The 26734-nt window shown below is 45.1% G+C and overlaps 2 protein-coding genes across 2 annotated transcripts in view; one reads left to right on the forward strand and one right to left on the reverse strand.

Moving 5' to 3' along the window:
- PRKDC (protein kinase, DNA-activated, catalytic subunit) overlaps positions 1–10773 on the reverse strand; it is a 183083-nt gene extending 172310 nt beyond the window's left edge. The window contains exons 1-7 of the mRNA XM_029923172.1: positions 10612–10773; positions 9045–9121; positions 8856–8948; positions 7172–7246; positions 6328–6436; positions 5492–5604; positions 5300–5399 (exon numbers count right to left, since the gene is read on the reverse strand). Coding sequence (XP_029779032.1) covers positions 5300–5399; positions 5492–5604; positions 6328–6436; positions 7172–7246; positions 8856–8948; positions 9045–9121; positions 10612–10765 — 721 coding nt within the window. The 5' untranslated portion in view covers positions 10766–10773. The remainder of the gene's footprint in view (positions 1–5299; positions 5400–5491; positions 5605–6327; positions 6437–7171; positions 7247–8855; positions 8949–9044; positions 9122–10611) is intronic.
- Positions 10774–11441: 668 nt separating this feature from the next.
- MCM4 (minichromosome maintenance complex component 4) overlaps positions 11442–26734 on the forward strand; it is a 16864-nt gene continuing 1571 nt past the window's right edge. Inside the window, exons 1-16 of the mRNA XM_029923860.1 lie at positions 11442–11511; positions 11661–11744; positions 12127–12291; positions 12642–12805; positions 12898–12999; positions 13197–13292; positions 13372–13467; positions 15072–15210; positions 17374–17594; positions 19376–19496; positions 21437–21696; positions 22125–22490; positions 22940–23067; positions 24197–24404; positions 25611–25839; positions 26335–26468. Coding sequence (XP_029779720.1) covers positions 11675–11744; positions 12127–12291; positions 12642–12805; positions 12898–12999; positions 13197–13292; positions 13372–13467; positions 15072–15210; positions 17374–17594; positions 19376–19496; positions 21437–21696; positions 22125–22490; positions 22940–23067; positions 24197–24404; positions 25611–25839; positions 26335–26468 — 2499 coding nt within the window. The 5' untranslated portion in view covers positions 11442–11511; positions 11661–11674. The remainder of the gene's footprint in view (positions 11512–11660; positions 11745–12126; positions 12292–12641; positions 12806–12897; positions 13000–13196; positions 13293–13371; positions 13468–15071; positions 15211–17373; positions 17595–19375; positions 19497–21436; positions 21697–22124; positions 22491–22939; positions 23068–24196; positions 24405–25610; positions 25840–26334; positions 26469–26734) is intronic.

Consider the following 26734-nt stretch of genomic DNA (forward strand, 5'->3'; position numbering starts at 1 on the left):
GGGATTTAAGAGGACAAAATCATCATGGCTGTAGGATAATGCCATAAAAGATATTTAAAAATCTCCTCTGGAATTCAATACCAGGAGAGATTTCTTCTGGCCGTGAGTATTCAGGATTTGCAGACAAGGCAGCACTTGAGCTGGGCCTAAAAGAAGGAGAACTCATTGTAAAAAACCTCATTCTAACAGCAAGTGACTGTAAACAGAGGTGTGCAGACTCCAGGGCACCAGGCACATGTCAGCCCACAGCTGGTCGAGAATGTACAGATGCAGCTGAACACAGTGAGGCTCAGAGACGGAGGGCCTGAGCACCGAGTGTGGGAGGGGCACCACCTCCAGGGGCAGCCTCCCGCTGTCCACTCTCCTGCGTCCACCTCTGGCTTCTTTAAGTTTATTTATTTATTTTGAGAGAGAGCAACTGAGTACAGAGGACGGGCAGGAAGAGGGAGAGAGAGAGAAACCCAAGCAAACTCCATGCTGTTGGCACAGTCTGACTTGAGGCTTGAACTCACAAACCGTTGCGATTATGACCAGAGCAGGTATCAAGAGTGGGACACTCAACCGACTGAGCCACCCAGTGGCCCCCCCAGTCTGCTTTCTAGGGGACGGCCCCTCTATAAGCAGGCTCTTGTACTTACTTTTCCGTTGTAATAAAATGCATACAACAGTACCTACCGTGTTGACTGCATCAGTACGTTAAGTGTACAACTCAGCGGCGTTGAATCCGTTCACACTGCTGGGTACTCACCGCCATCATCTATACCCAAGATGTTTCCGTCGTCCCCTACAGACAGGACGCACCCATCGAACACGGACAACGTGGGCCCGGCAACCTCAGTTCTGCCTTAGGCACGTCCCTGTTCCCGCTTCCTCATCCAGTTTATACCTTTGTCACTGGCTTACGTCACTTAGTACGATGTCAAGTCCACATGTAGCATGGGACGGTGTTTCCTTCTGTTTTAAAGGCTGAGTCATATTCTGTTGTGTCTACACCACATTTGTTCATTCATCCGTATGCTGGTGGACACCCTTTTCCGCGAGGAACAGAAGCGTATGCAGTCTGGGAGCGATTTCTCCTACCACCACGTCTCCCATCAGCGATACCACGTTTCTGTGGTCTCCTCTGTTGATAAGATTTCTCTGACAGGTTTTCTGCAGACAGCCTCACTTCCTCCCTTCCATTCCGACCTTGTCTTCACCCTACTAACCCTCAAACTCCTCTGTCCGGCCGGTCCTGACACTCACCTGAAGCTGCCCTTGCTGAGCTGGGCCCACTCTGCAGCTCTGGTGGCTTTGCATTCCGACTCCTCCAAGAGCAAAGCACCTTACATCTGTGACCGGCACTCACTCCCCAGTAACCCGGCTCTCTCACAGCTTCACATATTGCCTCTATGCTGAAGACTTTCAAATTCCTATCCTGATGTCTGATTTCCCCTACAAGATTCAGTCTTACATATACAAGGCACAGTTAACATCTGAGATGTTCCATAACATGACAAACATATCAAAAACAAAAAGCCAGATTTCTGCCTGAAACCTACCCTCCCCCACCCAACCCAGCGAAACCCCCACTGCGCGGCAACTTCAGTTGCTCACAGCCACACTCAAGAGCAAAGTCTCTTAATCCTAATAAAACAAATCTCACAGCCACGGGCCACGGTCAGGCAGACCTTTCTAAAACATCAACTACGGGGCCATCTTCCAGTTAATTCGCCAAAATGACCCACACCAAGGGAGAAAGGAGAGCTACTCCCTACATGTTCTCTGGGCCTTTTAGGAAACACGGAGTCGTTCCTTAGGCAACAGACATGCGAATCTGCAAGAAAGAGGATATTGTGGACACTGCTCAGAAAGGGATGCCCCACAAGCGTCCCATGTCACCTGGCATGCTGTGGGCACTGCTGTGAACAAGCAAGCCAAGGGAAAAATTCTTGCTAAGAGAATTAATGTCCGTACTGAGCATGTTAAGCACTCAAAGAGCTGAGAAGCGTGTGAAGGAAAATGATCAGAAAAAGAAGGGAGTCCAGGAGAAGGGTGCCTGCATTCCGCCGAGGTGCCAGCCTGCCCCTCCCAGAGAAGCACGCTTTCAGAGAACCCACGGAAAGGAGCCTGAGCTGCTGGAGCCGGTTCCCTATGAATTCATGGCATGATAAATGTAAAAAGAAATAAAAGACTTCAAGACAGTAAAAAAAATAAAAATAAAAATAAAAATAAAACATCAGCTAGTCATAACCTATTCACTAGAGGAAAGGCATGGCTTCCCATTCCATCAGGAAAGAAATTCCAGCTCAGGAGCCCCATACACTGACCCCACATCTCGTGCCATCTCTCCCCCGGGCACTCCGTGTGTGCCACCGAGCTACATACAGACTGCCAACTCTCCTGAACCCCTCGACCCCTGTGCGCTGGCCAGGCCTGAGGCCTGGGTGCCTGCTGGTCCCTCTGCCTGGAAGGCTCTTCCGAGCTCTCTTCCAGCTGGCTCCTCGACATCCTACAGGCCTTGGCTTCTGAACGTCTCCCCCAAAGAACCAGCCAGCTGGTGCACCTCCCACGCTCTCCACTCCCTGACACTCCTACTTGCCGTGCCCACCTGTTTGCATAACTGAACCCTGAAATCTGTAACAGCCGGTTCATGTCTATTGTCCGTTTCCTCCACTAGACTGAGTTCATGATAGGAGGAACCTGGTAAGTCTGGTCACTATGCAACACCTACTTCACTACTCTTTAGATAGAAGACACCCAGGAAACACACACTGCATGAATGAAAACATTAGTATTAGCATTTAGTACTTGAAGTCACATATGGCATGACAGACAACAACAGATTACGGCCTCGGACCAAGGCTTAAATCCCAGCGCAGCCACTTACTAGGTTACATACTCTCCTACTGCTGCTGTAACGAACTATCACAAAGTGAGTGGCTTTAAAAAATACTAATTGGTTACTGTACAGTTTTTTAAAAAATAGGAGAATATAGAAGCCAGAGCAAGTGACTCATCTCAGGGGTATCAAACGGCTTCAAATGGATGACAAGAACCTAATGAAAGGAGAAGCCGGTGACAGGGTATGGGACAGGTGAGAGAGAAAGTCAAGGAAGAGACCTCTCATAGAGCTACTACAACATCCTTGGTAAGAAACAGTAAAGGGGTGAGTAAATATGTTAAGTCAAAACATGAAATTGCTGTTTTTATATGTCAAAAATTATTAGCTACTGACATATAAAAACATTGGATATTGGAATTTCATGTTTCAACCTAATAAAAGCAAAAGCACAGGAGACAGAAGAATTTGGGAACTGTTATTAGGGTTAAAAGTTTTATTTGCCTTTTAAAAAGCAATGAATTCCATAATGCACATAAGGCCGTCCAAGCTAGATTATCCTCCAAACATTTAAAATGTTACTGATACGTATAAAAAAAAAGTAAGTATATTAAACAGACTTTAAAATTGATAGGGAACTATCTGCATCCCAAGAATTTAAAAATGCTGATGGAAGAAATCAAAGACCGAAATAAAGGAAGAGCGAAATTATGCTCACGGACTGGAAAATTCAACATATCAAAGACATCAATTCTCTCCAGATTAATATACAGATTTAATGCAACGACCATCAAAATCCAAGCAAGGATTGTGACACACACTTATTCCAGAATTTACATGGAAAAGCACAACACTTAAAATACTAAACTGATTTTGAAAAAAAAGAATAAAACTTTACATTAAGGCTACACAGTCAAAACGACAGTGTGGGGATGCCTGGGAGGCCCAGTTGGCTGAGCCTCCAAAACGTCAGCACAGGTCTTGATCTCAGGGTTTGTGAGACTGAGCCCCGGGTCGGTCTCTGCGCTGACAGCACAGAGCCTGCTTGGGATTCTCTCTCTCCTCTCTTGCTGCCCCTCAGCCCCGTGCCACACTCGGAAGGAATGAATGAGTGATGGAGGACAGTGTGGTTCTGGCAGGGGGGTATATACACAGACCAACGGAACAGACTCGTCTCTGCCCAAGGACTTTTTACGAAGGCACAGAAACAACTCAACAGTGATTTTGGCGATGATTTCATGGACATGATAAAAGCACAAGCAACAAAATTAAAAACAGATAAACTGGACTTCATCAAGATAAAATGTTCTTTTACATATCAAAGGACACAAAGCAACCATAAAACGAGAGAAAATACTTGCATATCACATATTTGGTAAGAAACTGACATAAAGAATACATAAAGAACTGCTATAATTCAACAAAAAAAGTCAAATGATCCAATTAAAAAATGGGCAAAGAACTTAAATACACATTCTCTCTAAGGAAAATATATAAATAGCCAAGAAGCACATGGAAAGCCATTCAACATTACCAGTCAGAAGGGAAATGCAGATGAAAACCACAATGATCCACTTCACACCCACTGTGAAGGCGAGTATCAAAACCAGAAAATGTCACGTACTGGCCAAGATAAGGAGACACTGGAACCCTCATGCATTGCTGGTGGGAATATAAAACAGTTGCAGCTGCTGTGGAAAACCGTGTGACAAAAAAGTAAACATAGAATCACTGTATGATCCAGAAATTCCAAAAAAGTGAAAGCAGGGACTCCAACAGATACTGGCGTGCCCATTTTCCAGCAGCACTAATCACAGCAGTCAAAGAGCAGGGGTTTGGGTGGACGTGGGGCAGAGGGGCAGCTGTGGCTGTCAGAGGGCGGCAGGCAGGCTCCTTGCTGTGACAGCCTGCTCGGCACCTTCACTGTGGCGGTGCCACACGAACGGACACGGGATAAAACTGCCTGCAACAAACACACACAAGCGAGGCGTGCACCTGAAACTAGTGACGTGCGAATAAGGTTGGTAGACCTACCATGTCCGTATCCTGGTCGTGCAAACTTGTACTGGTTATAAAAGTAGAAAGTGGGTAAAGGACCAATGGAACCTCCCTGTATTATTTCTCACAACTGCACGTGAATCCACAATTGGTTTTAAAAGTTCTAAAAACAAACAGGCTGGGGCCTCTGGGTGGTTCAGTTGGTTAAACATCCAACTTCAGCCAGCTCACGATTCCACGGTTCATGAGTTCGAGCCCCGTGTCAGGCTCTGTGCTGTCCGGTCAGAGCCTGGATGCTGCTTCAGATTCTGTGTCTCCCCCTCTCTCTGCCCCTGCCCGACTCACGCACTCACACGCTCACTCACGCTCTCTCTCTCTCAAAATGAATAAACATTAAAAAAAAAGAAAAGAAACAGGCAATCCATTTTAGAATTATAGTTTTTGAACTAAGAAAGAAAATCGAGTGAAGTCAAACAATACCTTCCTCCATGGATTTGGTAAAGTTGCACATGAGGGAAGACAATCCCTTCAGACACCCTGCCACAATAGGCAGTTTGGGCTCTCTGAGTGCTGACGTCATCTAGGAGGAGAGTTAAAAAAAAGAAAAAAAAACCTTAGAAAAGAGAAACACAATCAAAATATGGAATCAGAATAGCATAAAGTTTGTCATACCTGGATCTTAAGTTCACCTAGAAAAGCCCGGAACAGGTTCTCTGAATTATTTATCATCTCACTAGGATGAACTTCACCTAATACTCCTAAGAGCTCATATATTTTTTCTAAAACTGAAAAATAAATTTTAGGTAAGTGAAGACCTAAAATTACATTTACATAAATTAAACAAAAATTATGACTAACAAAATGAGAGGATATTTAGTTCCAAAGTAATTTCATAATAAGACCTAAAAAATAAAACTTTATGTACTTGAATCTTCCCTGTTAAGTTTTATGCCAAGCTACGATTATACGAAAATGAAATAATTTCTATTTCGGGGCACCTGGGTGGCTCAGTTAAGCTTCTGACCTAAGCTCAGGTCATGATCTCACAGTTCATGAGTTCAAGCACTGTGTCAGGCTCTGTGCTGACAGGTCAGAGCCTGGAGCCTGCTTCAGATTCTGTGTCTCCCTGTCTCTCTGCCCGTACTGCCTTCATGCTCTGTCTCTCCCTCCTCCAAAAATAAATTAAAAATTAAAAAAAAAAAAAAATTTCATGGGGTCCCTGGATGGCTCAGTCGGGACGGCATACAACTCTTAAGCTCAGGGTCATGAGTTCAAGCCCCATATTGGCTGTGGAATCTAATTAAAGAAGAAATCACTTTGTAAAGATTAAACTTTTATAAGCAAAAGTGTTCACATGTTTCTGTTTTTTCCATTTGGGTTTGTATTGGCAAAAAGCGTTCATCTGTGAAACATATAAATGCTTTCGTTGAGAAACCCTAATTTTTACATTAATTTTTTTAACATCAACTTGACAAAGTACTTAAAAATAACATTTAAATGCATCTCACCTGTATCCTGTATTCTTGTTTTTGATGCAAGTTCTCCATAGAATTTGATAAATAACTCTCCAATTCCAAATTCATCCATGAGTCTCGAACTTCTTAAAGCCCGAAATAACTAAAATAATACAAACTAGCGTTGTCTAAACAGGAAAACAATGACAAGGCATCCGCTACTGCACTGTTTCTACACAACAAAGCTCCAAAACCACATGTGTCTGGGGGACTTTCTTGGCCTCGAGGACACCAGCCTAGCCTGACTGACCGGGAAGAGGTGGGCGGCAGCAGAGCACAAAGAGGAAGAGGGGCAGACCTAATTCCACCTTCCTAAGAAACCAATGATATGGTCAGAACCATTCTCGCAGAGGCACTTGAGGCAAGGACTAACAAGAGCCAAATTCTAAAGCGGAGACGCAAAAGAGATACATCTGAGGGAGAAACAGGGGAGAGTGAGACCCAAGAAGCCCTTAAACACAACGTATAGACCCATCTTCATGGTAAGGTTGAGGAAAGACCTCAGAGTGAAAAACGATGCAAATTCTAGCGACTTTTTGTAGCATTAGGTTTTAAGAGTCAGGGTAATGAGAGTTAACAGAGGAGTAATAAATTCCTTGCTTACTTTTTCTCTTAATTCTCTTCACAACCCAAATCCTTCCAGTGCTTCCAGAAGAGTCTGAGAGCAAAGGGCTAAGGAATTACCAGGTGACAGCCGGAAAATTTTGTCCATACATCAATGTGACCAAAGCCTAGCCTCCAACATCTCTCACCCAAACACAATTTAAAACTCCAATTTTCTGCCTTTTAAGTTATATGTATAATATGAAACACACATACTTAGAAATAATAAAATTACCTTTATAAGAAGATCCAGGGCTGAGATTCTACATTTAGCAGCTTTATCTTTTGTATAAACACTAGTACAAGTATTCTAGGTTTTAAAAAGAAACAAAACAAAATCATCAATAAGATCCTAGTTCCTGGAAAACTTGACAAGAGCTAAAACTACACTTCTGAGCAGTACCAACATTTGACATCCTATAATTTAGCAGTTATTTAAAATATAATATTGGAGTACATAAGTGTACAGATTAAAAATTACTAAAGATATTTATGCAATATGGTATGGTAACAATGTCAACAATAATAACAAAAACACAAAGTAAATGGACACCTCCGCAGGATTAAAAAAAAAGTTACACCTCCTGGCACACCTTCCACAGCACTTGTCATGTCAAGAAAGCAAGCATGGAAAACGTAAGTTGGCTAAAGCAATCCAGAGAATGCTTGGGACTCCACAGGACAACAGCTCGGCCTCACAAAACCAGCAGGCACTCTGGACAGAGGCCACCTGGCTCCAAGTTTTGAGTGACTGTCTCAACTTCCAAGTCTCATTTGTAAGCTAAAGTGATTAAAAATACCTACTTCATAGAGTTTTGGTAAAAATTAAACAAGCCAAACTGTACATTAAAGAACTTTGTAAACTATGAAGCAAATGTTAGTTATTCCTACTACTGAGGCAATTTTTTAAAACACAGTGACTCTTGATCAGCACAGGCTTGAACTGTGCAGGTCCACTTATACCCAGGTTTTCTTTGATAAATACAGTATAGTACTGTAAATGTATTTTCTCTTATGATTTTCTTAATATTTTTTCTCTCCCTTACTCAATTATAAGAATACAATACACATAACGTACAAAACATGTGTTAATCAACTATTTATGTTTATTGGTAAAAAAGCTTCAAGTCAGCAATAGGCCTGTGGTGGTTAAGTTTCAGGGGAGTCAAAAGTCAAATACACGAATTTTCAACTGCATGAATGCCTCAACGCCTCCATTATTCAAGGGTCAACTGTGTTAGGATTCTGAACCAGAAAGACTAGAAATCTGTTTTTAAAAAAAAGACTGAATATTACTTTATACATCATAGTTAATTATAATTAATAAAATAACTTCTTATAAATTACCCCTAGGTTGAATACATCAAATCTTCGAACATCCAAGAACTAGAGGCAATTCAGGACCAACTAAAAACAACTTACCCGGAGAGGTGGCACATGTTGAAAGTATAAACAAGTCTGAGAAAGAACAACTTAATTTGTTATTACTAGCTCCACAGCACTTATGAGGAAAGCTGAAGAAGGCAGGTTGGAAGAAAACGGGAGGCACAAGAAAGGCAAGCTTTTCAGACTGCGGCCAAAGGGAACACATGAACTACATGAAATCTAAATCTTATCCAGCGGGAAATTTATGTAGAATTGTCAAAGCATTTTGAAATCTATCCACAATTCAAAAAACCAAATTTACTATGTATGACTTTTTATAAGAGACATTATTTATCTATATGCAACAAACTAGTTTTTGATAATGGCCTTAGTTTATTAAATCTAAAAAGAATAACCCACTTCATTTCTAACACGATCAAGCATAATAAGTAAACTCCTCGGTGAGAAAGGCAAGAAGAAAATACAAATGCAAGTTTAACTTACACCATAAATTACAATCAATGTTGGTATGTAATATGTTTTTTTCTTTTTACCTTAATATCAAGAGAGTAAGGTGTGATCTTCTGGCCAATTTTTTCTAAGAAAACACATAAAAATTTTAAGACTTCTTCTCTACAATCACGAAACTGTAACAAAAATACAGTAAATATGGGTAAGAAGAGTCACTTCACTTCAACATTTAAGAATATACGAGAAAAGGAAAATAAAACTCTTCAACTTACTTCATCCATGCTAAGTGATTTCCGAACAAAGACAAGCAAACCGAAATCTTTGGAGAAAACTAAGGAAGTCTGTAATGCTGGACAAAAAAAATAAGTAAGGTAAGAGAGTTGGCAAAAACCACTCCATAAACCCACCCTGAGTGGGTTGCATATTTCTCAGTTCAGCCTTATAAGCAATTAAAACTAACTCAAGGCTGCTGTATTTAAACAAAGAAAACAGAAAATTCTAGATGATATTCCATTGAGATGACACAAGCAGAATAATGGCTCCAAAGATATTAGAGCCCTAATCCCGACACCGCACCTGTGAATACGAGACCTTAACATGGCTAAAAGAAATTAAGGTTGCAAATGGAATTAAAGTTGCTCATGGTTGACTTTAAAGAGGGGATATTATCCTGGATTATCCGTGGGCCCAGTATAATCACTGTGCCCTCAACACTGTTGGAGAAGGGAAGAAGAAAGCTGGAAAGAGGGGACAGGGAGGGGAGAGAAGAGAGATTGCAAGCACATAAGTTACTGGACCCATGGTTGCTGGCTTTGAGGATGGAAGCCAGGATCCAAGAAATGTGGTTGGTTTCTACAAGCCCGGAACATCAGGAAGGAAAAAGGGACCTTAAGTCCTGTAACTGCAAGAAAAGAATGCTGCCAACCTGAAGGAAAAATGAAATGAATTCTACACAAGAGCCTTTGGAAAGGAAAGTTACCCTCCCTGATGCCTTGGTTTTAGTTTGGTGAGACTCATGTTAGGCTTCTAACTACAGAACTGTAAGATTAATAAACCTAAACCACTAAGCTTGTAGTATTTATTACCGCGACAACAGAAAACTAATACACTCCTCTGTAATCTCTTATGCGAAAGGACAAATACTAAATATTCAGAAAAACTTGGAACTGCTTTATAAACAACTAAAGGAAGGAAAAAGGAATTCTAACTTAGAAACGCTGAGACTAGAAAACATTTACATGTTAATTTTGAAAATTTATTTTCCCATTAATAATATACCCTTGACAGTAGGTACTAGATAGCATCCTAAGTTTTCAGGCAATGATATATTTTAAAAGTGCTGGGAAAAAAAGCACTTTTACTATAAAGAAACAAAAAGTTCTCATTCAGTGATTGCTAAAAAGTTAAAAGAACCGCATGAATTTTGTTACATTTCTGCAATGCTTCTCAAAAGTAGGAACCTTTTGAGGTTTCAAACCTGAGGATCTGAAAAAGGTACTGGAGGGTTTAAGCGCGTTTAAGGTGGAAGAAGATAACTTTCCTTTGGTTCCCTCTGCCCACTTCGCATAGTAGGGATTGCTAAACAACGCATTTTCACCAACTTGACTTAAAACATCTTTCCTCTCCCAACAAAAAAAAGCAGTATGACAAGTCCCTTTTTTTCACCAAAAATTTCCACAGAAATTCCGACAATCCAGAATCAAAAGCTGGACTTCAAAATATTGCTAGATACACCCAGGGCGGGAGAAACGCTAGCCTGTCGTGCTCCCGCACAACACGGAAACCCCAAAGGCGCACGGGCGCCGGCGCCCCCCTCGGCGCAGCCGGGACAGTACCCACCCAGCACTGCGGGCCCGGAGCTCAGCACGCACTCCTGCCCCAGGCCCCGGATCAGCTGGTAACTGGCCACCGCCGCGGAGCAGCGGTCGCTGACAGACAGGGACTTCTGCAGCTGCAGTAAAGAGCCCTGCACACCCGACCCGGAGTCAGCCATGATGCCCAAGCCGAGGACTGCGCGTGCGCACCCTCTGCCGGGATCCCAAGATGCCGCGGGGCTCGGGGGCGGGGTTTCCAGGGTAGGGGCGGAGCTCGCGGTGACTAGACTCTTGCCGGAAACCTTGAATGGCATTTTCTCTGTAGGAAGAGCCGCTTAAATGTGAAATATTAGCAGGTCAACGAATGTGTTACACACAATACACTTAGGACGCATACATCGAAGCCTAGAGAGAAACAGGAATCCAACAATTTAGCCTCTGAAAATAGATGGGGCAGAAGGTTGGTCAATTGAGAGCAGAAAAAAAAAACAAAAGCTAGAGGTTTGGATCAAGATCTACAAAGTTGTCCCTTGATAAAGAATGAAAAACGCATGCGTAATGTCTTTAAAAAATGAAAGTGCCTAACGGATATAGAAAAACATTCTTAACGCTACAGTGTAAAAAAAAAAAACCCTCCGTGAACCTGGTCGGGGCGGACACCCCAGATTTCCCGCGAAAACGCCTTCCCGTAGGGGTCAGACCACATAAACGGAGGGGGAGCACCGAGTGAGGCCCGAGTCTTCTGCCGTGGGTCACCGAAAGAAGCCGTTCAATCCCCCCTGTTGGTGAGCAGTGGCGTCTCCCGGGGGTGGAGCCATACATGAGAGCTTCTATGATTGGCGGGGCACCGCCGAAGGCGTTGACTACAGTGCCGCCGGCGCGAAACCTGGGCCCCGCCCCTGCGGTTCGGAACTCGAGCCTCCAGGTGGGTCTGGGACCCCTGCGTTCGCCGGAGGTGCGGCGCTTCCCCCTCGTCGGCTCTCGGGCGACGGCGGGGCGGCGCGGGTATCTGTGCGGTGGGGAGGGCGAAAGCTGGCGGCGGACGCGCCGTGAGCTTCCCTTTTCGTTGCGCAGGTACCGCGACCACCATGTCGTCCCCGGCGTCCACCCCGAGCCGCCGCGGCAGCCGGCGCGGGCGAGTCACTCCCGCGCAGACGCGTAAGTCTCTTCCCGTGGCTCGGGCCCGCCACGTTACCCTCGCTTCTTTTCCGGCCTTTTCCCGCCACGTTGGTCTGTGCGCTAGGCCCCGCGGCTTTCTGGCTCGGAGCGGTGTCTTTAAGTCACGCGTGGAGTAAGGCGTGCAGACGGCAGACTTTGCTCTGTGTTCTGCCAGTTCTAGAGTGCAGACACTTGTGAGGCGGCAGCGCTGGGCCCTCATGACCACCCTTGCCCAGATGGGTTTTTTTATGCGTAAACATGCCCGTGCCCATTTGCCTCCTTTTTGTTTGGCTTGTTACGTGTTCCCAAAAGACTTGATGGAATTCCAGCAAGACCCAACGTGAGAATTAATGGGCATCTTTTCTGTTCTGTACGTCGCAAGCTCGCAGTGAGGATGCTAGGTCATCCCCGTATCGGAGACGTAGAGGCGAGGATTCTACCTCTACCGGGGAGCTGCAGCCCATGCCGACCTCGCCCGGCGCTGACCTGCAGAGCCCCGCCGCGCAGGACGCGTTGTTTTCCAGCCCTGCTCAGCTGCATTCTTCAGGTGTGGTTTTGGCGTTCTAAGCTGCACTGTGGTTAACATACAGATGGAGCTTCTGCTGGTCAGATTTGCTGGTTTGTTAACGGGAAGTTAATGTAACTAACTGCAGATGAGCTAGAATGGTCAGCAAGAGGACAGAGGTAGTAGGTATGCGGGCTTAGAAGAGAAAAAAAGTTTTGGTCCTTTATTACCAGAAGGTTTAATAATAGTCCTGGGAGTCTTTACGACCTCAGGTTACAAGCAACATTATGTACTATTGTGTTTAGATGACTTAGATCAACCAAGAACATGCTGTAGTATGATCTGATAGACTTCGAGAATTTATTGTGGATTGTCAAATTTTGTGTTTATAGCAATTCCCCTTGACTTTGACGTTAGTTCACCGCTGACGTATGGCACTCCCAGCTCTCGGGTAGAGGGAACTCCTAGGAGTGCTGTTCGAGGCACACCCGTGAGGCAGAGGCCTGACCTGGGGTCTGCGCGGAAGGGCCTGCAGGTGGATCTGCAGTCCGATGTGGTGAGTGCACAGCGCAGCTTTCAGAGGGCGGCGTTCGGGGAACATGGAAGGGCTAACTCCTTTACATTGTTGTGTTGTGGTTTTCTGCGTAGCCGGCAGCAGAAGATACGGTGGGGAGTGAGCAGTCTCTAGGCCAAAAACTTGTGATTTGGGGAACGGATGTAAATGTGGCAACATGCAAAGAAAATTTCCAGGTAACCTGTACTTTAATATCTTACAGCTCTGAAAATTCTGGGAGAAAGGGTTTATGGACTATGTCTAAGTAGCCATAATGCTTGGCTGTGTAAGAACATATGTTTCTAAATAGTGATGGACTCATAATTTTTTGCATTTTTGACTAGTTGGTTATTCCTAAATGCATCAAATTTCATCTTTTTCTCTCCACATCCAGAGATTCCTTAAGCATTTTATTGACCCTCTGGCTAAAGAAGAAGAAAATATTGGCATAGATATTACTGAACCTCTGTACATGCAACGACTTGGGGAGGTAATCAAATAGTCTTATGAATTCCAATTATTATGTACCTTAAAGCAATGAGCAGAACATAACTTGTCTTCTCTTCTAGATTAATGTCACTGGGGAGCCGTTTTTAAATGTAAACTGTGAACACATAAAGTCATTTGACAAAAGCCTATACAGACAGCTCATCTGCTACCCACAGGTAAGAATTTGATTTTGACCTTGGTGGATTATATTAACATCCAGAATATCTAGAGAGTTTTTTAATAGCTGAATTTCATGGGCCTGCAGAATGGGTCTCCAGAGCACAAAAACTTAAGGAAATCACATTCTCCTTTAAGATGAACATCTTCTCGGGGCGCCTGGGTGACTTAGTGGGTTAAGTATCCAGCTTCAGTTCAGGTCATGATCTCACAGTTTGTGGGTTTGAGCCCCATGTCGGGCTCTGTGCTGACAGCTCAGAGCCTGGCGCCTGCTTCAGATTCTGTGCCTCCCTCTCTCTCTCTGCCCCTCCCCCACTCATGCTTTGTTTCTTTCTGTCTTAATAATAAATAAAAACATTAAAAAAATTTTTTAAACATGAACATTTTCTTACTTTTACATTTCAAAAATTGAGATCTATATTGCTATCAGTGGCAGTTTAATTGGCAGTGTTTCTTTTCCTTTTTTGTAATTCTTTTTAATGTTTGTTTATTTTTGAGAGGCAGAGTGGGAGTGGGGGAGGAGCAGAGAGAAAGGGAGACACGGAATCTGGAATCTGAAGCAGGCTCCAGGCTCTGAGTTGTCAGCACAGAGCCCGAGGTGGGGCTCGAACTCACGACTGCAAGATCATGACCTGAGCCGAAGTCAGCACTCAACCCACTGAGCCACCCAGGCACCCCTAATCGTCAGTGTTTCTTAATCGTGTATAAAATAATGGTGAATCTTAAAATTGACAGCTCCTTGGGTTGGATTAAATAAATTATCTTAAATGAAAATATTTTATAAATAAATGCATTACATACACATTTGTGTTATCTGTAACAGATTATGTTAACTGTATTATAATCTTTTTTTAAGCTTTAGGTCAGATTTATTATTAAAGCATCAGCTATATTGATTATGATTGTAGGCTTGTGGTAAGCTGACTTGGTTTTATATCTTGATATTGCTACCTAATAGCTGTGTGACCTTGGTCAAGATCCCTAGTGTCTAGAGGCTGATTTTTCATCTGTAAAATGGGAAATAAACGTTAAAAAATTTGAGTGTAGTAATTATGGTTTATTATGATATCATTATGGGAAATAAATAAGACACAGGGCACCTGGGTGACTCAGTCGGTTGGGCATCTGACTTCGGCTCAGGTCATGATCTCACAGTTCGTGGGTTCAAGCCCCACGTCAGGCTCTGTGCTGGCAGCTCAGAGCCTGGAGCCCGCTTCCAATTCTGTGTGTCCCTCTCTCTCTGCCCCTCCCCTGGTCACGATCTGTCTCTCAAAAATAAATAAATGTTTAAACAATACACAAAAGTATGAGTTCAGAATCCTTTTGTTAATTAAAAGCCTAAGACATGGCAGTACATTGTGAAGTTTTCATATGCATGATCACAATGAACCCAAATGAAAATATGCAAAGATGAGATAGCTCAGTCTCCATGTACCCACGGTTTTGTAAACTGCACGTTGTGGTTCTATAGAGGTGATACCTCTGGATTATGCCATGTGTTTTTGTTTTTATATTTTGCTAATACGAAATGCTTTATTTTTTGTATTTAATCCTAAGATGGAAATATAAACAAAGCCTGCTTTCTTTACATTCATTTTTATAGGAAGTTATCCCAACCTTTGACATGGCTGTCAATGAGATCTTCTTTGACTGTTACCCTGACTCAATCTTAGAACATCAGATTCAAGTAAGACCATTCAACGCGTTGAAGACAAAGAATATGAGAAACCTGAATCCAGAAGGTAATGTTTTTAATACAGAAATACATAAACAAAATCTTATTTCCATATCAAGGCACTTTAGAAGAATCGGTGTTGGTGATAGCAGTGGTGATGGATTATAAATCGACTCTACGGCAGATTCACTCACCTTATACACCTGTCAATGCACTATACCTTTTTTAACTTAACTGAAATTACATAAAAGATGTTACAGCTCTTGACAATTCTCCATCTAAAGAAAAGCTTGCCCCGGTATAATAATTTTACAGCTACTATGTGAGCACTTTTTTATTTTATTTTATTTTTTCTAGCAAGCACTCTTTTAAAATCACTATAGAAAACAAATGCAAATATGATCCCTGCCTTGGAGCTTAAGAAAGACATCTAGTTTGGAAGGTAAAAGAAAGAAAAGTGTAGAACAGAAGAGCAGTGCAGGAGGTGTCTCAGCCGAGGGCGGCAAGAGTTCTAGGCCCGGGTGGAAAGAGTTCATGTGGAAAGAGAAATTTGGGTTACAGTAAGGATTTGGAAAGCAGGCATGGATTCACTAGGCAGCACAAAGGGGAAGGCAGGTAGAAGTGAACTGGAGCCGAGCAGAATAGCAAATGCTGGGTCCTGAAGAACTTTGAATTCCAATTTAATACGAATTTTTACTCCAAAGTCAGTAGGGAGCCATTGATACTTTTCCAGGAGAAAGCAAAAGAAGGCTTTTGCTCTCTTGAAAAGTTCACAGTGGGTCAGTTTGGTTTGCAAGGTATGTTGAAATTCAGTTAGGAGATTTTAAAAGTAGCTCCAGTGTGGAACAGCAGGGTCCTAAGCTGGACAGTGGCCAAAAGGAGTCAAAATATAGGACAAATATAGTTTTTGCCATGTATGAAAATTGAGGTATATAAACTATTGGAAATGAGTAAATGCCTCTGTAGGTGGATGTACAAGAGACGCAAATGTCAGTAAAAATACAACAGCCAATAAGCAAGCAAGTATTGGAGCTCAGTATTGATTAAAGGAATATATGTGTATGTATATATGTGTGTGTATGTATATGCATGTGTGTATCATGGAATTGGTTCCTGACCTCACTTCTATGATCAGCCATTAAATGGTGACGGAGAAGGAAGTAGGAGACTATTTGAGTAAGTGTTACAGGTAAGTTTTCAGAGGCAAAGCATTAGTGCATGAAGAATTCAGGGTAAGATTGAAGATTGTCATAGTTTCAGAGGAAGAGGAATTGTAGGTACTGAACTAATTCCAAAAGTTTGACTTTTACATTTGTCAGTATAACTTGTCACAGAGGTGGCTTGTTAAGGACAAGGATTGGTGGGGAGGGAAGAAGTGAAGATTTGTAGGTAGGTGGAAGGGAGGACAGGGCCAAGTGGAAAGACCCCGGGAGTCCGTGAGTACTGGAAGGCTGAAACAGTCTGCAAAGCCAGCAGTGGTGACCAGAGGCTGTGTTCTGTTGACTGCAGATAACCAGCAGTGGGAATTAGTTACATAAAAGTTTTCTCGTCAGGGAAGGTCCAAGTTGTAGAGGAACCAGGAACGAGAGTGAAAAATATTCTGTATAAGGGCTTTCTTGTATAAATGGCAGTAAAGACTGGCCAAGTTACGTGGTGCTTAATACTGTCAGGACCGTTCTTATTAGGCTTGATGTATGCAGGTTATTAATCTTCAACAACTTCATGAGGTAGGTGACGTCGGTATTGTCATCGGTAGACGGGCACAGAGTGGCTAAGGATATTTTCAGGGTCACACAGGTTCTCATTCCCGATCATCTGGCTCCAGGGCCTGTGCTTTTCACATACACCGAGACAGCAGGACTTCTGCGTGATACCGTGGGTGAGGCGGAAGGCCGTGCAGCGAAGGAAGCAAAAGTGTAAACCTTCTAACCCAAAGCCAGCAGGTGGAGCGGAACAGGAGGCAGACAGGCAGGGAGGGGGTAGATGCCTCTTGGAGCGGGGGTCCTGGGGCAGCGTGCCAAGGTCCATCAGAGCTGAGGAGAAATAAGACAACACAGGAATGGCATCCCAAGCCCGACCTGAGGGTACCCAGTGAAACGTTGTGCCCAGGCCACAGCACCTGTCTGTGACCCCAGCCGTCCCCAGGTAGCTCTGCGTCTCCCAGTAGGATTTGGCTGGGCTCTGGACAGTGACTGTGGACAAGCTGATCTCTCTCCCCAACCCCTTGCAGACATCGACCAGCTCATCGCCATCAGTGGCATGGTAATCAGGACATCACAGCTGATTCCAGAGATGCAAGAGGCTTTCTTCCAGTGCCAAGTGTGTGCCCACACAGCCCGGGTGGAGATCGACCGTGGTCGCATCGCTGAACCTTCCGTGTGTGAGCGTTGCCACACCACCCACAGCATGGCGCTGATCCATAATCGCTCTGTGTTCTCCGACAAGCAGATGGTGTGTGCCTTCTCGGGGCCCTGCAGGGCCTCCCCTTTGTTCTGCCTCCCTGGATCCTGAAAAAGGCAAACTTAACATGTCCATTAGTAAGCCTCTAGCACCTGGCCTTCTAGATGGACTTCAGCTATTTCATTCCTCCTTGACACTGTTTTATTGCCGGGTTGTAGGCTGAGTACTTGAAACCTAAGCCCTCAGCATTAGGATGGCAGTGTTCCAAGATCGGTAAAAATTGGGGCTCACGGCCGGCTCAGCCAGTAGAGCATGTGAGTCTCGATTTCAGTGTTGTAAGTTTGAGCTCCACGTTGGGTGTACAGGTTACTTTAAAAATCTTTTTTAAAAGATTGGTAAAAATTACTTAATTTTGTCACTTTTTGGCTGTTCCTCTGGTACAGAATGAATTGACAGGTTTTTTGGAGTTTTTCTCACAGATTTTATTATAAAAGGAATTGGGCCGTTTGCCTCTTTAACCCTAAAAATGTTACAGGGAAGTTATTAAGATGACTTAGAAATAAGTAGGAAAAAGAATCACTTGTGTGCCACGATGATGGCGGTGTAAAAGTACAACGGGACGGACTGCTCAGTTTGGTTTATTTTGTTACAATGTTTAACTTTTAAAACTTAAGCGGAGCGAATGTGTTCAAAATACTACAGAGGCATTTTTCCCTATGGGGACTCAGTAAGAAAAATACTAGCAAATGTAAAGAAGTGTTCAACGTTTTACTGAGCAGAGAATTGAAAATGAAATTAAGATAGAAATCTTTAATTTTGGTACCCATTATTGGAGCAAATGTACCTCCGCTCATGCCAGTGTGGTGCTGAGTTGGAGATAAAGCCGTGGGAACCCTGCTCCCCAGGAGCTTACAGTATAGCGTTCCTAGAATGCTTTAAAGATCCCAAACGGACTTGAAATAAAGCCGTAACATCTTAGAGTAGCCTCCAGACCCCATGGCCCGACCTCCCCGCCGCACGCTCCCCGCAGCCACAGGCCTCAGGGACAGCGGCTCCTCGGCTCGGCGTGAGTTTGCCTGGAGACCTCCGCCTCGGCTGCTCTTACTGCTCCCGCGGTCAGAACCGTGGCTTCCGCTCCGACGGCCTTGTGCTCTGCCGGGAGCTCGCCTGCTCTGAGAAGGGCCTTCCCGAACCTCGCTTCACAAACGGCGTCCTCTCCGGCCCCGCCGCCGGCGTTCCTCGCTCTGGGTTTCCTTCTGTCCACTGAATTTGTCACTGTCTGGTGTTGTGTACTCGCTTGTGTGTTCGCGTGGTGTCTGTGCTCGTTCCACTCTGAGGGAGGGACTCACTCACTGCAAATCCCTGATCCCTAGCGCTAGGGCCCAGCTCGCGGCAGGGACTCGGCCCGTACCTCTTAGGTGAGCAAATAGGCGCGTATTTATGACTAGGAGAGAGGCCCAGAAGTGCTGGACCACGAACCTGAAAAGTGTGTGCTTCTCCACCCAGGAAATCTATTAGAAGTGACTTTTATTTTTTTACACGTAACTTCTAAAAACATAATTAGAAGTACAGGCAGACATTTAAACCAAGAAATATGCACTACAACCTTGAAATGGCAAAGAAAAAAAAAAAAGTCAGAGGTCAGGAGACCCTTCCCCCAAATAGGGTAATGAGTAAATAAAATCATTCCAAAATGTGTTCATGTCAGGAAAGCTTTTTTTAAAAAAATGTTAGCTATCAAAAGTAGTTATCTCTAAGTGGAACAAAGACTTGCAGGCTTGTGTAAATTATGCTTGTCAGTTCCCGAGATTTCATTTCCTCCGCTCTTTCAGATCAAACTTCAGGAGTCTCCTGAGGACATGCCTGCCGGGCAGACACCTCACACCGTCATCCTTTTTGCTCATAACGATCTTGTTGACAAGGTTCAGCCTGGGGACCGAGTGAATGTTACAGGTAAGAATGTAAGTTGTATTAAGGAGATGTCTCTCTTGGGTTTTGTTTTTGGTTTTGATTTTTGACAGTTTTTAGTCCTTTGGCTCGTCCTGCCTGCAGCAGTCATTCAGGTCTTGAGAAAATGCATTGTGAGGCTTTAATCACCTTTTTATCTCACGGGACGGACCCTTCCCATTCACTGTCCTCACAGTTGCTGGCTTTGGCCACTCTGTTACGGAGCCGTGAGTGTATCCGGACCGGAGAGTGTCGGAGCCTTGACGAAAGAGCTCAGACACGGCTGCTGTGGGGAACATGGAAATTAAACCGGCAGCTCCAGGAAGCGGCACTCACCGACTCTGGAACTTTAAATAATTTGCTACTTATTTCCCAAAAGCACAGCCGAGGGTTAAGAGTCACTTGTTACAGAGAAGAACGGGTCAGCACTTGGCTTCCACCGGGAGTCACGGTACGGTATTTTAGAGGAAGCGGAGAGGGGGACCGGCGGCTCCTGCTGCCGCGGCTCCGACTCTGGCCTCCCCTGTCCTGGCCGCCGCCCGACCAAGCGTGCCAGTCTTCCCGCTTCGGAGCCGCGTGAGCGCCTGCTCTCTCAAAGGGGGTGTGTTTGGGGGTGTGGGGGGCAGCCGGGGGCTTCCGCCCGGGGAGCGGCCGTGTGTCCCCAACCCGTGTCTCCCCGGCATGAAGCCCAGCCTTGGCCTCGGCTGCCTGTAGTCAGCACTGCGCGAGGTGCCGGGAGCCCTGCCCCCCCCGCTGCCCTGAAATCTCTGGTAAAGTCAGTAGGCTGCTGTCTTAGTTTCCGCAGCTGCCGAGGGGAATTAATGCGGCGACAGAGGTGACCGTATGTGGGGGGGGGGGACAGCCCTGTGTAGACAGAAGACAAGCGTCGGCTGTGCCGTTGTGCGGCAGCGAGCCCTCGCAAGCGCCGCTGAGGGTAACTAGACCGCCGGAAGTCATCGTCCACCCTGACCTGGCTTGCTGGGAGGGCGGGTGTGTGCCCTCGGAATACGACAGATAAACTGGTTTTTATGTCTTGAAAAGGAATTCGGTTAATCTGTTAAATAAAAGGACGGCCGTGTGGACGTTTGTCGGAAGGCTGTGGTAGCGGGCACAGACGCTTGCTCCTCAGAAAGGGCAGGAAAACGGATTGTCTAGAGTCCAAGCGTTCTGGGTTGAAAGTCAAGAAAGATAAACAGACCTGTCAGGTTGGGAACACTTCTTGGAGAATAAATGAGTTGGTATGTTTGAAGGGCTGGTTGTTCATTTACTTCTAATGTCATTAAGTTATATATTCTTTTAAGAAGCGCACTGAGACACGGCCATTCACTCAGAAACACTTCAGCTTCTCCTTTATCTTATCTTCACCCTTGACTCCGTAGACTGTCTTATCTATGAGATAATTTTTGAGTAATTTTTAAAAGAGCTTTTAGGATTTCCTTTCTTCCCAAACTTTTTCAGTACAGGATTTTAGGACATTGTTCTAAATAACAGTACTTTGTCAAATTATTATTAAGCAGATTCGTATACTCAGCTTAAGAGAAATGAAAATACTATTTCAAAATACTGTTTATTGAAGATAGCCGTAAGCCAGCATTGTGCTCAAAGCAAAAGAATTTCATTTAAATCTCAGCACAATTGTATGTAATATGGTTACATTGAGGTGCTCAAGGTCACGGAGCTAACAGATGGTCGCAGCTTTAGGTCTGCTTTTATCAAAACCTGTGATCTTCCTAACTTGTCTTGCCCCCTTCGGTGGGGAGCTTTGTAGCAGAGACCTGAGTCCTTGGTTCTAGGAGGGCGGTGAAGGCAGAGTGTGTGTGCGCGTGCGTGCGTGTCTGTGTGTGTGAGACCGGACGGCCGTCGCGTCTCCGCGGGACCCCTGCTGTCCGCGCTGGCCTAGGAGCCATCTAGGGGACGACAGGAGCCCGTCTGGGTTGTGTCCTCAGGCATCTATCGAGCTGTTCCCATTCGAGTCAACTCACGAGTGAGTAACGTGAAGTCTGTCTACAAAACCCACATTGATGTCATTCACTATCGGAAAACTGATGCAAAACGTCTCCATGGCCTTGATGAAGAAGCCGAGCAGAAACTTTTTTCAGAGAAGCGTGTGGAGTTGCTTAAGGAGCTTTCCAGAAAACCAGACATTTACGAGAGACTTGCTTCAGCCTTGGCTCCGAGCATTTATGAACACGAAGATATAAAGAAGGTAACCATGGATTTTTAACTTTGATCAGGATTTGTAGTTCTTTGAGGTCATCTCCTCCTTCCCCCTCGCCCGTAAGGATGAGGGTTGTTGCCTGTTCCGCAGAGCTGGGTACTCACAGTCCGACTTAGTTATTGCTTGGCGAGAATTACAGCATCACTGTCCATTCTCTCGTATCTCTGTTGAACTTGGAGGTTTCTCATCATAACCAGGTGGGTCAGAACGGGGATTTGCACGGCCACTGTTCCGGCAGAGGGAGCTTCTGTGCAGACTGGCTGGTGCTCATTTAAAGCACTGATGTGTTCTTTATACTTTCCTTTGATGTCTGAATTACAGTGTTTGTTTATTCACTGAGTAAGAAGGTCCTTCTAATACTTATACAAGGTTTCAGTTACTATGTAGTAAGTGAACGTTTAAACATGTTTATTTAGGGAATCTTGCTTCAGCTCTTTGGTGGAACCAGGAAGGATTTCAGTCACACGGGAAGAGGCAAATTCCGGGCCGAGATCAACATCCTGCTGTGCGGGGACCCCGGGACCAGCAAGTCCCAGCTGCTGCAGTACGTGTACCACCTGGTCCCCAGGGGCCAGTACACGTCCGGCAAGGGCTCCAGCGCCGTCGGCCTCACTGCCTACGTGACGAAGGACCCCGAGACGAGGCAGCTCGTCCTGCAGACCGGCGCCCTCGTCCTCAGCGACAATGGCATCTGCTGTATTGACGAGTTTGACAAGATGAATGAAAGTACAAGATCAGTGCTGCACGAGGTCATGGAGCAGCAGACTCTTTCCATCGCAAAGGTGAGGCCCGGTCTCCGGGCTGACCACAGGCACGCTTGGAAGGTCAGCCTGTGTTCACCCTGGTGCTGCTTGTGGAAACTCATGAATCCTTCTCAGTACCTTTCCTGCTGGGTTTCAGCTAAATGCTTTTGAAAAAGATTTTCTGCAAGACCCTCTTTCATCTTTGATTTTGCTGTACTAAGTCACTGATGGGTGGGATTCGTAGGACTTGAGTTCGTCCTAAATGTCCCACGGGGTTTAGTTGGTGAGAAGAATGCCATTATGGCTTACACGTACCCAAGCTCTGGATCAAGGATGGCACTGCCCCCGGTGGGTCTGTCCCCCCCCCCCAGTGACCTGGCCTGGCTGTTGGTGACAGCGGATGCGCGGCAGAGGGCAGGCCGCCGAACACAGTCGCGCTCTTCCTGCCGGCGCCGGGGGGCTTCCAACCGCGCTGTTTCCTCTGGCAGGCTGGGATTATTTGCCAGCTCAACGCACGCACTTCCATCCTGGCGGCGGCAAACCCCACCGAGTCCCAGTGGAATCCGAAGAAAACGACCATTGAGAACATCCAGCTGCCTCACACGCTGTTATCGAGGTACAAGAACATCAAAGATGTGTTCTTGGCTCGTTTGTAGAATTTTCAGGGTGAGATAAAGAAAATAATAGGGGCGCCTGGGGGGCTCAATCAGTTGAGCGTCCGACTCCTGATTTCAGCTCGGGTTATGATCCCGGAGTCACGGGAGTGAGCCCCACATTGAGCTCCACACTGAGCGTGGAGCCTGCTCGGGGTTCCCGCTCCTGCCCCTCTGCGCCTCTCCCCTGCTCGTGTGCACTCGTGTGCACCAAATAAAAAAATACGGAGGGGCGCCTGGGGGGCTCAGTCAGTTGAGCGTCCGGCTTTAGCTCAGGTCACGATCTCATGGTTCGTGGGTTCGAGCCCCACATCAGGCTCTGTGCTGACAGCTCAGAGCCTGGACCCTGTCTTCAGATTCTGGGTCTCCCTCTCTCTCTTACCCTCCCCTGCTCACTCACTCTCTCAAAACTAAATAAAAATAATTAAAAAATTAAAATAAATAAAACACTAAAATAGGTTTTTTTTAATAAAAAAATATAGTATTCAGCAGCTGCTAGTATCGAAGTCTTCATTCTGATGCAGAGTTTTCTAATATGAGTGGTGGAGTTTTCATGGGAAGGGCTGTACTTCACTCCTCAGCTGTGAGTGTCACCTTAACATTCACTCCTTTGAAACTATTAGGACATTTCACCTGGCCGTCACTCACTGCTCATCTCAGTCTTAGAGCCACTATAGAGTATTAAGAAAGTACAGAGAATGGCTTCACGTGACAGATACAGTTCTGAAAAATTTATGAAAGTGGAACTGTGTGGTCCATACTTTTTCTCAACCCCACTACTACAAGTATGGATATATTTCATAAATGGATTTTTAGGTTTTACGTAACTTTTTTTTTTTAGTTTATTTACTTATTTGGGGGGAGGTTACAGGAGAAGGAGAGAGACAAGCAGCCCCGGTCCTGTCAGCGTGGAGCTTGACGTGGGGCTTACACCCACAAATCACGACATGACCTGAGCCAAACTCATGAGTCTGATGCTTAACCGACTGAGCCCCCCAGGCGCCCGGGCTCAGGAGCAGTTCTCAAGTTACATTTGTGGATGTGTTGGTGTCCCAAGCAGGAACACAGTTTTTCTCTACAATATTTTCTCAGGTTTGACTTGATATTCCTCATGCTGGACCCTCAGGACGAAGCGTACGACAGGCGCCTGGCCCACCACCTGGTGGCGCTGTACTACCAGAGTGAGGAGCAGGCGGAGGAGGAGTTCCTGGACATGGCGGTGCTGAAGGACTACATCGCTTACGCCCACAGCACGGTCGTGCCCCGGCTGAGCCAGGAAGCCAGCCAGGCTCTCATCGAGGTAACACGGGACCCTGTGTAACTCCTGGGGCTGTTTCTGTTGAGCCTGTGGCCGATTGCATTAATGGAATTGGCTGGTCATCCCCTTTCAAACAGTGATTTTGTTAATAACATACTATTTTCTATAACTGCATTTTTCTCCTGTGTTACAAAATTAACTTTTCTAAAGGTAAAAGGGGGGAAGGGTTCATTTGTATATGTTGTACAAACTTTTTACAATTAAATATTTATAAGCACAGTGAATTTAAGATCAGAATACCTGTTTGAAATACAAGCGATGCTGCTTAGTAACTTTGTAACTCTGGAGAAGTCCTCTGATTTCTCTGAGCTTTCATTTGCTTGCTGGTAAAAAATAAAATGAACTCAGGGCGCCTGGGTGGCTTCGGCTCAGGGCATGATCTAATGGTTCATGGGTTCAGGCCCCGTGTCAGGCTCTGTGCTAACCGCTAGCTCAGAGACTGGAGCCTGCTTTAGATTCTGTGTCTCCCTCTCTCTCTGCCCCTCCCCTGCTTGCGTGGTGTCTCTCTCTCTCTCTCTCTCTCTCTCTCTCTCAAAAATAAATAAAAAACATTAAAAAAATATTAAAATAAAATAAAATGAACTAAAAGTATCTGATGTTCACTTTTCAGTATCCTTACACATGGATACAGTGCATAATGATAAAGTTATTTATCATATTAAAAAGGTTCCTGGTGCCTAAGCCCCTGAAAAATGCAAAACGAAGTTCTAAGTGATGCATAATTTTCCATTTGTATCATATCCTTGAGAGTTGCTCAAAAAGTAGTAAAATTATGTCATCTACGTGTGAGTTTACTACGACCCACCTTTGTAACATTATCCCAGTCATCTGCCTGCCTCCTTCATTAAGGGAGCCCTCGGCCGGGGCGTAGATCAGAGACGGTGCCCGAGCGTCTCTTTCCGACGGGCACTCTGCTGGGACTTTTCAGGTTCGTCCTCCGCTGGAATCACGGTGTGCCCTGGCCCCAGGTCACTGGCCCTGTGTGCCGGCCATCGGCACCTCACTACCGCTCCCTTTCCTCTCTCTTCGGGGCTACGTCACCTCCCGCCTTCTTGGTGAGCTCAAGGCTAGATCTGTCCTAATCCCCTCAGCGCTGCAGTCGTCTCTCTAACAGAATAGTGACTGTTCGGGTTCAGCCACACAAGTAAGGCCATCGTTAAAGGTGTTGGGGTTTCCTGTCTGCACTAGGCTTATGTGGACATGAGGAAGATCGGCAGCAGCCGGGGAATGGTTTCCGCGTACCCTCGACAGCTGGAGTCCCTCATCCGGCTAGCCGAGGCCCACGCCAAGGTCCGGTTCTCAAACCAAGTCGAAGCCGTGGACGTCGAAGAAGCAAAGCGCCTCCATCGGGAGGCCCTGAAGCAGTCTGCCACCGACCCCCGGACGGGCATCGTGGACATCTCCATCCTGACCACAGGTCTGCGGGCACGAGCGTGCGCGTGCTTGGCATTTCACCTCTGAGCTAACAAATCGTTTGAAGTGGCAGAGGTTCCTAACCTTTATCAGGTCAGGGCCTCGTTGAGAGTTTATTAAAAGTTGTAAGAAAAATAGACACTAACTTCTAAGGAAAAAAATGCACCTGCACATGTGCACGGACCCCGTGCTGTACCTAAGTTCACAGGGATTCTGCCTCCTGTTCTCTAGCCCGTTTTAAAGAAGCAGTTGGTTTCTTAATGCGCACTGCTTGCCTTCCAGAGTATGTGGATTGTGTTGTAGAGGAAACGAGCTCAAACACACCTAAAGAAAACTGGAAACAGCAGAGAATTCAGAACTCACAGTGTTGAATATATTTTGGCATTTCGCCAACTGTCCCTTAACCTTTTTGTGACAACACTAGTAAAATATTTATGGAAATTTGAAATATTTCACTTTCCTGTAGCAGAAATATTTTCATTAATTTCTTTTAAATCAGGAATGAGTGCCACCTCTCGTAAACGGAAAGAAGAGTTAGCTGAAGCATTGAAAAAACTTATTTTATCGAAGGGCAAAACACCGGCTCTAAAATATCAGCAACTTTTTGAAGATATCCGTGGACAATCTGACATAGTAAGTGTTCAGTTTTTTGCTTAGTAGAGTTTTTCTTCTTTCTTCCTTAATTTTGTTTTTAAGGGTTTTCTTTTTTTCTTAAATACAGGGATGAATTTTTAAAAAGTAAAACCATCCATAAACCCATCATCAAGAAATAATCATAAAATTTTCTTGTACTCCCTTTAGTAGATTTTATATGTGTTTATGTACACATGTGGTCTTTTCTTTGGAAAGTGAACATAGAGTTACACTGTTTTAGAACTTGCTAGGGTTTTTGGGGAGAG

The sequence above is a fragment of the Suricata suricatta genome, chromosome 15, assembly GCF_006229205.1.
Source record: "Suricata suricatta isolate VVHF042 chromosome 15, meerkat_22Aug2017_6uvM2_HiC, whole genome shotgun sequence".
Taxonomy (NCBI): domain Eukaryota; kingdom Metazoa; phylum Chordata; class Mammalia; order Carnivora; family Herpestidae; genus Suricata; species Suricata suricatta.